At 39.6% G+C, this 15,205-nt stretch overlaps 1 protein-coding gene across 1 annotated transcript in view; it reads right to left on the minus strand.

Annotated features, from left to right (window-relative positions):
* Positions 1–13,161, minus strand: part of Efhc2 (EF-hand domain containing 2) — a 158,913-nt gene extending 145,752 nt beyond the window's left edge. The window contains exon 1 of the mRNA XM_038316581.1: positions 13,072–13,161. Within this exon, the coding sequence (XP_038172509.1) occupies positions 13,072–13,113 (42 nt within the window). The 5' untranslated portion in view covers positions 13,114–13,161. The remainder of the gene's footprint in view (positions 1–13,071) is intronic.
* Between the last annotated feature and the right edge of the window lie 2,044 nt (positions 13,162–15,205).

Consider the following 15,205-nt stretch of genomic DNA (forward strand, 5'->3'; position numbering starts at 1 on the left):
AAGGTGTAGAAGAGTAGACTTTCATAGCAATGTTCCTCTTTTGAAGCATTTTTTTTTCAAGGCATCATGCACACCATTGACAGCACACTATTTTTTGTTGTTGCTGTTCTTTGTTTGCTTTTTGTGGAGAGATGTTTGGTTGTGTTTTGGATTAGTTCTGAGACAAAATTTTACCCAAGATGGCATCAAATTCACAATCCTTCTGTCTTGGCCTCCTGGGTACTAGGATTACAGGAAAGCAACACTCCAAAAGATATTTAAGAATTCCTATAGTACTGGTTTTGTTCCAGACATAGGAAATTAAAGTAAGCCTAGGACTCAGTCACGTTCTTGAAAAACATCAGTCTTACTGATAAAGTAAGATTTAGACAAAGAAACAAACAGAAAGGTAGAAAACAGTGAAGTAGCACTTTTGAGCATATGAGCTAGACCATTTATTGAGGTTTTACTATTATTATTGTCTCACTTCCTGTATCAAAACCATTATTAGATCAGTCTCATTACTATCGTTTTCTCTGGAGGAAATCAGGCAGAAAGCAACAGACTCCAGCTTGCACAGTAACGTGATATCAGCACCTGAGTTTACATTCATGTAGCATTCTACGCTGATAAGCTTGTCTAGCCACAACTGGGTATTGTTGGGCTGAAGTAGTAGGGTTGAGGTTCCATGAATAACTGGCTGTTGCTCTGGGGTCAGAGGATGAGATGAATCAGGCAAAGAAGAGACAGGAAGATATTCCCATCAGGACTGAACAGTTTTCAGTATGAGGACCAAATAGATGGGAAAGTCTAGTAAAAAAAGCCAAGTTCAAGTTTGAAAGGAAGGTACACTACAATAGAATATCTAAGACGGTCCATAATATGGAAAGTCATACACTGAAATACCTTAATAGTTCCTTTCACCAGGCTGTTGAACTAGTCAATGAACCAGACTCTATACTTAGTAATAGACCATAAAAATTAAGTCACAATGAACCAGACTCTATACTTAGTAATAGACCATAAAAATTAAGTCACAGTCAATCTCCTATCCCCTGGAGGGATTTTCCAATCACTCATAAACCTCCTTTATTAATCCAGATTTTCACAATCCAAAAAGCCCTTGACATTGTTTGGAAGGCTTTATTCATTGGCTTGACCCACAGACCTTCACAATGTGACCCATGTCTTCACCCTTTGGTCTGATCATTATCTCAGTGTAGAAGGCACTCTGAGGCCCATTCAGAGTCATGCCCCTAGTCAGGTTCTACACAAAGCCTACTTTCCTCAAGGGTCAACTAATGCCCTACTACATTGTCATCTTTCCCACAAACATCAGGTGAACATCCACTTGGTACTAAGTTATTTAGACTCCAGAGACACAGTTTTCAGCAAATCTCAGCTATCAGTCATAGAGTAGAAGTCAGCCATAGCTGTAGATTCAGCAATAGCTTCTTAGCTATAACATCAAAAGCAACAAGGGAAAAAAATTGAACATCATCAAAATCAACAATGTAGATGCATTAAACTATACTATCAAGAGAGTGATAAAGCCAGCAGAATGGAAGAAAATATTTGGAAATCATCTTAAGCGTCTAGAACACAACCCTTATGAAGAACCCTTACAAATCAGCAAAAACTGAAAGAACTCAATTTAAAAATGAGCAAAAGACTTAAATAAACTTTTCTCCTAAGAAAATATTTCTGCTGGCTAACACATACATGGAAGGATGTTTTCTAGACCAACCTGAAATTCCTGGGTCCAAGAGATCCTCTTGCCTCAACTGCTCAAGTAGCAAGGATAGAAGTATGTTCCACCATACCCAGCTTAGATGACAACATTTTTTAACTCTTGTACTATGGTATGTTTACATAATACATTATTGTTTCAGATATAGGAGTTATACAGATATAGGAGATATAATGTATCAAATGATACATTAACTAGCTGCCCAAACTAAAACTTTGATCTCAGTAAAACAATCAGGAAAGAGCCAATAAAGATTTTCCAAAGGCTTCAGGCTGTCCTAGTTTTCTTTCCATTCATATAGTAAAATAATCTGACCAAACACAACCTCGGTGAGGAAAGGGTTTATTTGGCTTACATTTCTAGGTCGCAGTCCAAATGAGGAAAGTGAGGACAGGAACTCAAGCAGAAAATTGGAGGCATGAGCCATAGACATGGCTTGCTGACTTGCTCAGTTACTGGCTCATGTTTAGCTAGCTTTCCCATTAAAGCCCAGGACTACCAGCCTAGGTTCTGCCCACAGTAGGATGGGAGTCCCATATTAATTAAGGCAATCAAGATAATCCCCCTCAAGTGTGCTTACATACCAAGCTAATCTAGAAAGTCCCTCAATTGAGACTCTTTTTTCAGGTGACTCTAGTCTGTGTCAAGTTGACAGTGAAAGCTAAGATACACGGGCCAGATAAAGTAACAGATCTGAAGACAGATTGCCAGGATAAACCAAAGGCAGATGATCATTTGAAGATAAAAGATTTGTAAAAGATGCAGCCACCATGTTGGTTATAGGAAGCTCTTGAGGCAAATTAAATCCTAGCACAGCTACCTGAACTAAAAAATCTTCCTCCCAAGCTGGGGTGTCTCAGACTCGATGGTAGAGTATTTGCATAAGGCCTGGGATCCTAGTTCTTAAACCACAAAAAATCTTTTTATGAAATACAGTGACACTTTTATCCCATGGTTAACCAACAGTCACATAACTGGACTTAAAGTCTACTCAATAGGAGAACTTCATACCTGAGACTACAGCCCCTAAAGGAGAACCTACTCTGTCCACCTCACTAAAATAGTATCATTTCTACCTGTATTCTATATATTTATTCTTATTCCCACAGATAAATGTAGCTCCACTCCTCATCAAAGAAGCTTCTTTGTGCAGAAAGTTACAGCTGATAAAAATACACAGATCAACTTGTCATGGATGCCTGTTCCAAGTCAATACATTTACACTTAAGGCTCAGGCAACATCAAGGAAGAATGAGTATAAGAACCAGAAGGCCAGGGCATCTTCTTCAAGATAGAATCTTCTTTAAAGGCAAAAAGGACATGAAGTGGGGGAGGAAGGGTAGATCTCAGAGACATTAGTGGGAGGAGTTAGAGGTTCATGTAAATCAAGATACTTTGTATAAAATTATCAAAGAATAACAATATATTATTAACGTTATTTTAAAATAAAAAATTCCTACACCTCAGAAAATTGGTAATAGATTTACCTCAAGACCCAGCTATACCACTCTTGGGCAAATACTTAAAGCATGCTTAATCATACCACAAGGACACTTATTCAAGTAGCTTTATTTGTAATAACCAGAACACGGAAACAACCTAGATGTCCCTCAACTAAAGAATTGATAAAGAAATGGTGGTACATTTACATAATGGAGTACTACTCAGTTTTTAAAAACAATGACTGACATCAGGAAATCTGAAGGCAAATGGGTGGAACTAGAAAAGATCATCCTGAGTAAGGTAACTCAGACCCAGAAAGACAAACATGGTATATACTCACTCATAAGTGGATATTAGACATAACATAAAGGATAACCAGGCATCCACAGACCCAGAGAGGCTATGAATCAAGGAGTGCTCAAGGAGGACACTTAGATCTCCCTGGGAAGGGGAAATAGAAGAGATCTCCTGGGTAGACTTGGGGTGGGTGGGGATGGGAACATGAGGGATCAGGTTGAGGCTAGATGAAGAGGGAGAGTACTGAAAGAGATGACTGGAAAAGGGGTGGCATTTTAGGGTCAAGTAGAAACCTGGTGCAAAGAAAACTCCCAGGAATCTACAAGAATGACCCCAGCTAAGACTCCTAGCAATAGTGGGTACACAGCCTGAACTGGGAATCTCCTTTGACCAGGCAATACTTCCAGTGGAGGAACTGGGATTCCAAACCAGCCTCACAACCTTCGTCTTACAATCTGTCCTGCATATGGGATGTGCTGGGGTAAGAGTGACACAGAGATTATGGGAGTGGCCATGGTGTCAGGTTCTTATCCTGACTTCCCTTCATAGAGGACTGTGAGTTGCAAGGTAAAATAAACCTTTTCCTCTTCAAGTTGCTTGTGATCCTGTTGTTAACCATGGCAGCAGAAAAGCAACTAAGGCAGCCATATAGCCTATTTAAGCAACACAGGAAATGACCTTCCTTCCCGCTCTCTAGTCACTGAAACCCAAATAGGAATTCTTTTGTTTCACTAGCATCAGTGGAAGGCAACACTGAGATGCTCACTCCTGACATGATCTTTTCAAGCTTAGTTTGTTCCTGTCTTAGTTTTTAACCATGGTCACTGAAGGTAGAGAGGGACAGTGGACAATCAGCTATTCACGACCTGCCCTGTATAAGGAAAGCACTGAGGGGTGACCCAAAGAGCAATTGATCACAATTTATCTATCAGATGAGAACTACCTTGTCACAGGTGAACAAACACAATTTATGCAGAGTCCTAGGCCAGAAGCCCAGATCCAAAATGTCAGCTCCAACATCTTGCTCCCAAGGAGAAAACAAAAGTAACGATGAGAAGGTCAGAAAGGATTTAAATCAAAATGACTATGTGGGGGACTGTTTTAGTTTCCTTTCCGTTGCTGTCATAAAACAACCTGGAGGTAGGGAATTCACTTAGGAGAGGAAAGGGGTTTATTGCTTTATAATTGTATGTTATAGTTCATCACTGCACAAAAGTCACAGAAGTAAGAATTGGAGACAGTTGGCCACAGTAAATCCATGACCAAGAGCACAGAAAAGGATGTACCTATGCCAATGTATTCTAGCTGGCAGAGTTATGAAGTACAGTACAAAATGCTTAATATGTAAATAAAAATGTAGGAAAAGGGACTCTCATTTCTGGAGTCCAAATTAACATACAGGAATATCAACAGAATATTATGTAATTTTCAAAGTATGAGGAGATGCTTCAAGAGGTAGCCAAGACCTGGCATGGTGGCACTCATTCCAGTGCTAGGTAGGCTGAGACAAGAGGATCAGGAGTTCTAGGTCATTTTGAGCTATGTAGTAAGTGCAAGGTAACTCTGGAACACATAGAGAGAACCTGTCTCAAAACAAACAAACAAGAAAAAGAGAGGTGACTTAGACCCAAATGGTAAAATGTCAATAGTTACTGGGAACAAAGTGACACAATTCTTTAAGTCAGAACCATCCTGTAAGAGGCTAGGGAGACAGCTCGATGGGTAAAGTGCTTTCTGTGTGAGCATCATCTCATTCCACTTGCTGGGAAGGCAGAGACAAGAGTATCCCTAGGCCTTGCTGGCCAGTCACTCTAGCCCAAGCAGTGAACTCCAGGTTCAATGAGAGAACTTATCTAAAAAAAAAAAAAAAAAATAGGATGGAGAAGTTTTTTTTTTGTTTGTTTGTTTTTTTTTTTTTTTTGAGACAGGGTTTCTTTGTGGCTTTGGAGCCTGTCCTGGAACTAGCTCTTTTAGACCAAGCTGGCCTCGAACTCACAGAGATCCACCTGCCTCTGCCTCCCAAGTGCTGGGATTAAAGGCGTGCACCACCACCGCCCGGCTAGGATGGAGAAGTTTTGAGGAAGATATTCAGTGTTGACCTCCAGCCTCCACACACCATGTGCATGCACAGTCACAAGCACACACAGACAAACACAGCACACAAACATACACACACACACACACACAAAATAAATCACTTAAAAATTAAAAAAAATTCATCATGTACCATGGCATTATATACTCCTATTAATTCATCTTCCTGGCAATGTTCTTCCACCAACTCCATCTAATAACTATTTTATAACTATGCTTATCAGCCTTCTGTTACAATATCAAATAATGATAATGAACTTATAAGAACAAGAGCTTACAATTTTAGAGGTTTCGGTCTATGGGTGGTTGGTCCCATTGTGTTCAGGCCTGTGATGATGCCAAAGATCATGGCAGGTGCATGTGGAGAAAAATTGCTCATTTTGTGGCAGCCAGGAAGCAAGCAGATGAAGAAAAAGAGGTCCTAATCCCCCTTTGAGGATACACCTCCAAGTAACCACTAAGCCTCATCCCTTTAAGATCACCATCTCTGTGTAGCAACACAGTCTGGATAGCAAGCCTTTTTAATACAGGTGTCTTTGGCTTTGGAGGACATTTATTCAAACCATTGTAATAGCTTTATTTTGTATTATAAAGTATCATCAAATTAACTCACTCAAAATGAGCAATTCAACGTGCTTTGATAAAACGAGAATCTCATTTTAGAACACTTTCATCATCCCCAAAGGAAATTTCAATAGCAGTCAGTCCTCATAATCCATCTGACTCTTCATAGCCTTAGGTAAACACCCATCTACTTTATCCTCCTATACATCATCCCACTCACATCTTACACAAACAGGATCATATAATACAGCATCTTTTGTATATTGTTCTTTGATGTGGGATGGTCACAGTCACAGTGAATCTCGTTTTAAAAAAAATAAGGGAGATATTATACAGGGATGGATATTTTGCATTAATATTGATTTTGTTCTATTGATTCAAATTTAAAGTCAATTTTGTTATATGTATTTCTTTTCTTGTTTAAGATATTGTTTAGACAGCTCATTTAAAAATACAATGTATAATTAAAATTGCAGATTGATAGTCATCTATAACAGTCAAGCTGTAGTCATGTTAGTTAGGTTTTCTAGATGTACAGAGATATATTTCAGATGGACACATATTCTTAACCTTTCAAAGACTTACAGAGCATGGCATTTAAAATATTTTAAGAACTTAGACTTTTCTTGACAGTGAGACATGTCAGCTTCTGGCAGCACCAATTACTTCAGAGAGGTTGACAGGCATTGAAGAAACTTGTTTTAGAATTTGCCTTTCATGTGACAAAGCCACTCATTTGGGCAATAAATGCTCTTGCCTGGACTGCTTGACAGCATGCTGTATGAACTGGACATCCGGGACCCAAAGAGAAATGACTGATGGACTTGCTCTAAAGAAGGTGAGACAGTACTTCAGGGTTCCTTCTCCACCAAAGAAACTTCCAAAAGTGACTGACAAACTGCCAATATAAGTGAAATAGTCATTCAAAGCTCTTGCTTCATAGCAAAGTCTGCAAGATACTATGGTCCTGTAGGCTGAATATGGATGCCCCAACATTACAGAAGAACTTTGGATGACTGTCCAGACAGCAAGATGTCTCTGTCAATTCTAGAGTTTTGGAAGTTGCTTGCAATGCACTCCCTGTTTACTTAAGTAATATTATATCCTTCTGGGAGTCTTTGAAGAGTTGAAGACAGATAGTTATAGTTTTCCATAGTTATGATAAAGGATAAATTAGATATAAAACTTTAGACTCACAAAGGATAGATGATAGAGGTTTTCCTTAACTTGCCAAATGTAAATGGACTAAATATTGTAACTATAATTACTGCTTAATAACTGTTTGTCTATGCAATTTTATTATGTTAAAGTTAAAGCCTTCCTTTTTAAATAGACAAAAAAGGGGGAGATGATGTGGGTTGTCCTTCTGTATATGTGTTTCTTTTATTGGTTGATGAATAAAGCTATTTTGGCCAATGGCTCAGCAGAGTAAAGTCAAGCAGGAAATCTGAGCAAAGATATATAGAGAGAGTAGGTAGAATCAAGGAGACACTATGTAGCTGCCGAAGGAGAAAGACACCAGGACAGAACCTTACCCAGTAAGCCACAGCCTCATGGTGATACATAGATTAAAAGAAATGGGTTAATTTAAGATGTAAGAGCTAGCTAGGAATATGCCTAAGATATTGGCTAAACAGTGTTGCAATTAATATAGTTTCTGTGTGATTATTCAGGTCTGAGCAGTCAGGAATCAGCAGTTGGGAAATGAACGAGCAGTCTCCACCTTCAGTTCTTTAATGGTTCAGCTATGCTGTAACATTTCATTTTATGGCTGAATAGTATTCTAGCATCAAGCATGATAGCATATGTCTGTAATCCTAACAAAAGGATTGCAAGTTTGAGGTCAGCTTGGTCTACAAATTAAGTGTGAGGACAATCTCAGCTATACTGAAACCCTATCTCTAAAATACAAGTGAAAAAAATGTAAAATTATTTGATTTTTGTGTAGAAACCACATTTTCATTTCCTAACAACCACTGTCAACCAATCAGTTCAGAGTCATTTAGGTTATTTCTATTTTTAGCCATTACAAAGGGTTCTGGACTGGAGACATTATGTTTTTCTTAGCATGTACAAGGAATGCAGGTCAATCCAAAGCACCAAAATAATCATAATAATAAAATTTATAAAAGGATAAACAATTCTCTCATATACTGTTATTTGCATGTTTTTCCTTAGGTGGATACTTAGGAGTGCTGTGACACACAGTGACTCTCTGTCCTTGCCAATACTTAATTACCATTTTTTTGTTCTTTTCTATTGTTACAGCTACCCTATGGTCTGAAATGGTATCTTATTGAGGTTTATTTGCATGCCTTATAGTGTTATTTGCATGTCTCTACTAAATAAAGCTATTGAACAGTTTTGACATGCATATTTGCTACTTCTATATTCTCAATGTTTATTATAACCATTTCTCCATTTTAATTGGATTATTGTCTTAGTTGTTGCTGAGCTTTGAGGATTCTTTATAAATTCGCACTCTAAGTCCCTTATCAGCTATACAGTTTGCAAATATTTTCCCCATACTATGTGCTGACTTCCTTTTCAGGTTTCTGATGGCCTCTTTTAAAGCTTAACTTTGGTGATGTATTATAGCACCATTTGTAATAGCAAAAAGCTGAAAATACTAAGTGGATGGGCTGAATAAACTATTGTTAAGTGCACACAATGTGTTAGCTCTATAGTTGTGAAAAGCAATGAGGCCTAGCTCTATATCCCATTAAGTCACTTTCAAGTTATGTCATTAAAATGAAATAAAAAGATTGAAGAGAATAAGCAGAGGTTACTGTTTATTTAGTAGAGAGAAAAAAGTAAATACTTTTAAGAGATTGTTGTTTTAAAAACAGACTGAAGGGAGACAGAACAAAAAAAGAGAGAAACAAAAAAGGGGAGGAGGTGTAGAAAGAGAGAAAAATCATTCTTAAGGCTAGTTATAGAGAGGAGGGAGCAAAGTTGTGAGGTCATGAGCCCTGTCTCATTTTATAAATTTGACTTTGAAACCATGCAATATTTTTACATTATAATGAAACAACAAAATAAGAATACAAAGCACAATGAAAATTATGAAGCTAATTGAATATGGAGATGGTGACAAAACCCAACTAATGGCAATTATATAAGTAAAATTGAAAACTAGTAATTTGGAGCATTTGTTTAGTAGAGGCAATGTATTGGATTCAAGCCAAAATATTGCCAAATAATACATGCCCCAAATATGTAGTATTAGTACATATTTACTTACCTTACACAATTACTATAAATTACTCAGTTGGTAATTTGGAAATACAATACTAGTGAAAGATATTCTTAAAACAGAGAAAGCTATACTACAAAGAACCCTTTAAAAACCTAAATAGTTAATAATCAATAAAGTCATTATTATTTGTGCCAGAAATTCTAAGAATATATATTTATGCTGAGACTAGCAAGTAACTAACTGTTGACAATGTAAGTAAACTATAAATATAAAATCAAAGAAGATAAAGAAAAATCCTAAAATCCTTAATTTGCATTGGAAATATCAGTTTGAATGTATCTTGTAATTTTTCTTTAAAATATATGCATATTTTCTAAGCTTGATTTAAGAGCAATAAATTTCAAGCTATAGATTGGGAGAAAATACTAGAAGCCCACATAGCAATAATAGATGTTTATTTAACAACAACACTAATATCTCAAAAGTAAGGTAACAATCAGATTTAAACAAGTAGAAGACCAATGGATAGATTCAAAGGAGATTACAAACGGCTAACAGTCTATCAACATCCCAGACATTAGGGAAATTAAAATTAAAATGAGATATACTACATGTCTATTAAAATGGCTAAAATCCAAAACACTGACAACATCAAATGCTCTGAACAACTTGAATTTTTATTCATTACTGCTGCCAATGCAAAATGGAAATGGGCCACCAAACACAGGCCTCTCAATGTGCTAGAGAAAAGGAGGCAGGAAGATCATGAGTTCAAGGTCTTTTTTGACTAAATAGTAAATTCCAACTGAGTCCAACCTGGGATACATAAGACCCTGTCTCAGAGGAGGCAGTCAATTTCTTATCAAGTTAAATATATATACACCATATGACCAGTTGAGAATTTATATGAAAGTCAAATGTGCCAACACTCATAAGAAATAACCATCTTACTGCATTTTTTGAGATAAGGTCTCTCCGCAGCCCTGGCTGTTCTTGAGCCACTAAGTAGACCAGACTGTCCTGGAACTCACTACGTAGACCAGGCTAGCCTTAAACTCACAGAGATCCACCTGCTTCTGCCTCTAAGTCAGGAATTAAAGGCATGTAACAATGAATGTTCAACTTCACTAGGAAGTCAGGGAAGTACAGATTAAAACAACCAAAGTGGGGATGGGGTTGGCTGGAGAGGTGGCTCAGTGGTTAAGAGTGGTTGCTGCTCTTCCAGAGGACCTAAGTTGGTTCCTGAAGTCACAACAACTCACAGTTCTCCTTTAACTCCATCTCCAGGGTGTCCAGTGTCCTTGTCTGCCTTCTACAGACACATGAACACACGTGGTAAACACACATGTTTACATGTAAATAAAAAAAATAAATTTTTAAGACTGCAAAGAATTGCAGTACATCCTCTGACCAAAATATGTAAAATTAAAAAAACTAAACAGTACAAACATTTAGGAGTTAAAAACATAAATAAAAATGCTTGTGGAAATGAAAATTATTACTTTGCAGAGTCCACTAATGCTCCCATATCGGTGCCATACAATCCAGTAATCATACTGAAAGAAATGAACAAGAGAATCATAGCAAGAGTATTTGTAAAAGCCCGAAAGGAGCTATCTATCAAGAGTAAAATATATAAAGGAATCTAAATACATGGCATATTCATACATACCCCAACGGAGCTATCAATCAAGAATAAAATATACAAAGGAATCTAAATACATGGCATATTCATACAATGGAACATTAGCCACATGGACAAATCTCACATATTGCTGAACCAAGAAGTCACAAAACAAAAATCACAGAACATTTCCACATACAAAAGGTTCAGGTGAAAGTCAAAAAGTCAAAAATAGCCGGGCGGTGGTGGCACACGCCTTTAGTCTCAGCACTCGGGAGGCAGAGGCAGGCGGATCTCTGTGAGTTCGAGGCCAGCCTGGTCTACAAGAGCTAGTTCCAGGACAGGCTTTAAAAAAGCTACAGAGAAACCCTGTCTCGAAAAACCAAAAAAAGAAAAAGAAAAAAAAAGTCAAAAATAAATCTTATTTTATTGTTTATAGTGACAAAAGTCAAAATAGTGATTACATGTAGAGAATGGGAGAAGATTAAGAGAGAAGAAATGGTCATATAATTCCACATAAAATACAAAATGCTCAGTTAAATTTGATTTCTAAACAAGTAATATTTTAGTATAACTAGGCCTTAGGCAATATCCAGAACATTGAGTTTTACCTGCTGAAAATGGCAACCCCAGTCAAGGGGGTCGCTTTCAGAGTAGTGCTAGTGCTAGCACTGCATTCCTTGATGTGCAGCTCATGAACACGCAGCTCATGAACACACACGCAGCTCAGGAACAGCCACTATGCATTGTTCTGCATGTCTTAGTCTTCCCAATAAAAGCTTTTTAAAAAGCAAAGTACACTCTGTAGTGTGTTGCTGATTTTAAAATATCTCATCCAAACACTCTTTTTTTCCTTCCCACCCTTAATCACTGCATGTGAGAACTGAGATACTTCTGCAGGCAGTGGGCATCAGTAATCAGAAGCATAGCAGAGCCAAAAGCTGGAGGTTCTGCTTACATTCTTTATTAAAATTACTTTTGCATAGCATGCTTCTTTATTTCTGGAATCTTTTTCATGCCCTCCTTCTTGGAGCCTTTCTGATTTGGCTGACTTAATCTTACCAAAGACTAATGCTATGCTTCAGAGGCCAGACTCTTAACCTCCATCAACCAAGAAATGAAATGCACAAAGCAGCGTTCGAAGTTGAACTGACTGATGTGAGGGGTTAAAAATCAATCTCAGATGGAAAATCTACAAACACTGCTACTCTAGGGCCAGCAAGTCAGATACAAACACTGCTCAAAATGTGTAGTCAATTTGGATGCACTGAATACTTTGTAAACTTTGATCAGAGGTTTACAAACACCTCGATGGGCTCCATGTCACTTTCTTGTCATTCGTTTTCACTACTTTCTAATAAAGACACTGGCAAACTCAAGTACAGGGCAGAAACTCCTAGCAAACAAAAGCCTGACTAGTTTTCCTCCTGTTACATACACTGCTACTTATTGCCGAGTTCTTTAATGTTCTAGGGGGGTTATAATGTTTGGAGGGTTGTTTGTTTTGTTTTGTGTTTGTACTTTCATCCTGTACTCTAGGTTTAGGTGCCTGTCTTTATAGTGTGACACTAAACTTTATAGGCAAACGGAAGGCTTCCCTATCTGCCATGCCTCCTGGTGGATTCTTCTATTTAATAACAAATTTTATGGGTTTTTTCACCAGAGTACTAAAGATAATAATTAGACTCACGGGCTGTAAAGACCAGCTGCCTGAAAGAAAACTAGTATCACCACGAAGACCAGCTTTGGGCCTCAGTTTTCTCTACTCTAAATGGGAACAAAAAGAGTATCTAATTCAAATGGCTCTTGAGAACACCAATGGCGATTCTAGCACAGCATGGGACACACATTAAACACTCCCTGGTTATTTTATCATCACCATCACCAGCTACTTTGGATGGCCCTGCTACCTGTACTTAGATGTCATCTAAGGAAAACATTCAGATGCACTTTAAGAGAATGAAGGGGGGGGGGGAGCATGAAGTTTGGATTGGGTGTACTCAGCACACAGGAAAAAAAGGGAAGGAGCTAGCTGTCCCTATGATCTAGGGAGATAAACACTCCTGGATCCTGTCTGAACCCCAGGATCTGGCCAGAACCTCGGGCGTCCTGCCTACTCACATTGCGGTTAAAGCTGTTGCCAGGCAGAAGCGGCAGAGCCATGCCTGTCAGCGTCCGATGAGGATTGAAAACCCACCAGAGAGAGGCGGACTGGCCACGGCCTCGACCGCCGCTTGTTTGACCCCTGCGTTACCTGGAGACCGGAGGTAGCGTCACTGAGGGAGGAGGGGCTAAGATAGGCGACGTAGGGTAGGGGGCTTGGGGCGGGACTTAGGGCCGAGCCAAGGCGTGGGGGGCGGGGGGGAAAGGGGGGGAGGGAGAGCGAAGCCGAGGCCAGAGGGGGAGGCGGGGCCTAGCTCGCAGGGCCCCTCCTGTCCCTGGTCTCCCTGCCCACCCATACTAGCAGCCTTATTCAGACCGCCCACACAGTGAGCTGCTGTTTCCACCCACATCGCTTTTGGCTTTCACTCCTTTTTCCAGGAGCTCATATTCTCCCATGAGAATTCTTGCCACAAAATGGTATACCATTTTGTTATTAAATTTAGTTAAAGTGCCCAGAAAAGTACAGAAATTCCACGGACGCCTGTGAGCTCACAGAGCTGTGTTTCATTTATATCAACCTTTATTTTGTAATTAAAACTTTCGAGATAAACCTAAAATCATTCACAACCTACAGGGAAACCCATTCCAGCGGTAACCATGGCCTTCAATCCTTCCTCTCGATCATTTTATATATGAACTAAACGTGGGAAATGTAAGGGCCAATCAGTAGTGGTCAGGGGGAGGGTCAAGGACATAAAATGAGGCTCTAACCTGGCATGGTGTCTTGCACCTGTAATCCTATCACTCAGGAAGCAAAGATAAAATGATTACCTGAGTAACCCAAGTCAACCTGGGCAACACTGGGAGATTATGCCCCAAACAAACAAACAAATTCAAGACTGTTCCATCATGCTCCCAGATGCATAGGATGAAAACCTACGGTTAATTAGTCACATCTCTGCTGGCTGTACACTCTGCTATGTTTATTGCTCCTCCTCCTCCTGTTGAGACGCGCTAACCCCAATTACTGCTGGCCTTATTCTCTCCCTTAGAAGTGGCAGTGGGAACAACTGAACATGTTTGCAGGGCCTTCATTTGTGGATTTCAAAATGTAGTTGTTACACTCTTCAGGAAGCTGCCTTGCCTTCCCCATTCGGGCCATCAAACTCCTTGGCTAGGTCTAGAGCTCTTGTTGGCCGACTTTTCGTGTTTCTTCTACTACTTTGCCTGGCCCTCCTCTGCCCAGCTCCGAGAAACCTCTAGCTGTTTTTTTCCAGGCAGGCTCTGGTGGTGGAAATCACAGAACCTTCTAGCAGCATGCCTTTCTTCCTATACTATATCGAGGTAAACCTTTCTTGTCCTCTGGGACTTGATTTAGTGTGAGAGAGAGAGACACAGGATTTGCCATTGCTGGGACATGAATGTTCCCTCAGCTCCCTTCCACCCCTCCTCCATCTGCATTAAGCATAATACTCGCTAATTGCGCCTTCCTCCTCCTGTATTGTAATTATGTGTTTACTTGAATTTTCTTTAAATGCCTGAAAATTCTTCAGAGACAGAGGTTGTTCTTCGGCTATCTCCATCTTTATTTTCTGTCTTTAGAGCGTTCACATTTTTCCTTGCCTCCCACACACTATTTGCCATGGGCATGGGGTTGGACCAGTGAGAAACCCAGCCCCTGCTCTTTTCACCTATGGGTTTTATGGGTTTTATACTTGAGATCTTTTTTTTGTTTGTTTGTTTCTGAATGGGTTTTTTCATGTTTGATAGCCTTATTTTTTATATATTATTAAAATTTTCCACCTCCTCCCCACCTCCCATTTACCTCCCCCTCCCCCCTCCACTCCCCCTCCCTCTCCTGTCCTAACAGCAGTAAGGGTTCCCTGCCCTGAGGGAAGTCCAAGTCCCCCCCCACATCCAGGTCTAGGAAGGTGAGCATCCAATCAGGCTAGCCCCCCCCCCCCCCCCCCCCCCCCGCCAAAGCCAGAATGTGTAGTTGGAGCCAAATCCAGTGCCATTGTCCTTGGTTTCTCAGCAGCCCTCATTGTCTGCCATGTTCAGGGAGTCCGGTTTTGTCCCGTGCTTTTTCAGTCCCAGTCCAGCTGGCCTTGGTGAGCTCCTATTAGATCAGCCCCACCATCTCGGTGGGTGG

The sequence above is a fragment of the Arvicola amphibius genome, chromosome X (genome assembly GCF_903992535.2).
Source record: "Arvicola amphibius chromosome X, mArvAmp1.2, whole genome shotgun sequence".
NCBI classification, from domain to species: Eukaryota; Metazoa; Chordata; class Mammalia; order Rodentia; family Cricetidae; genus Arvicola; species Arvicola amphibius.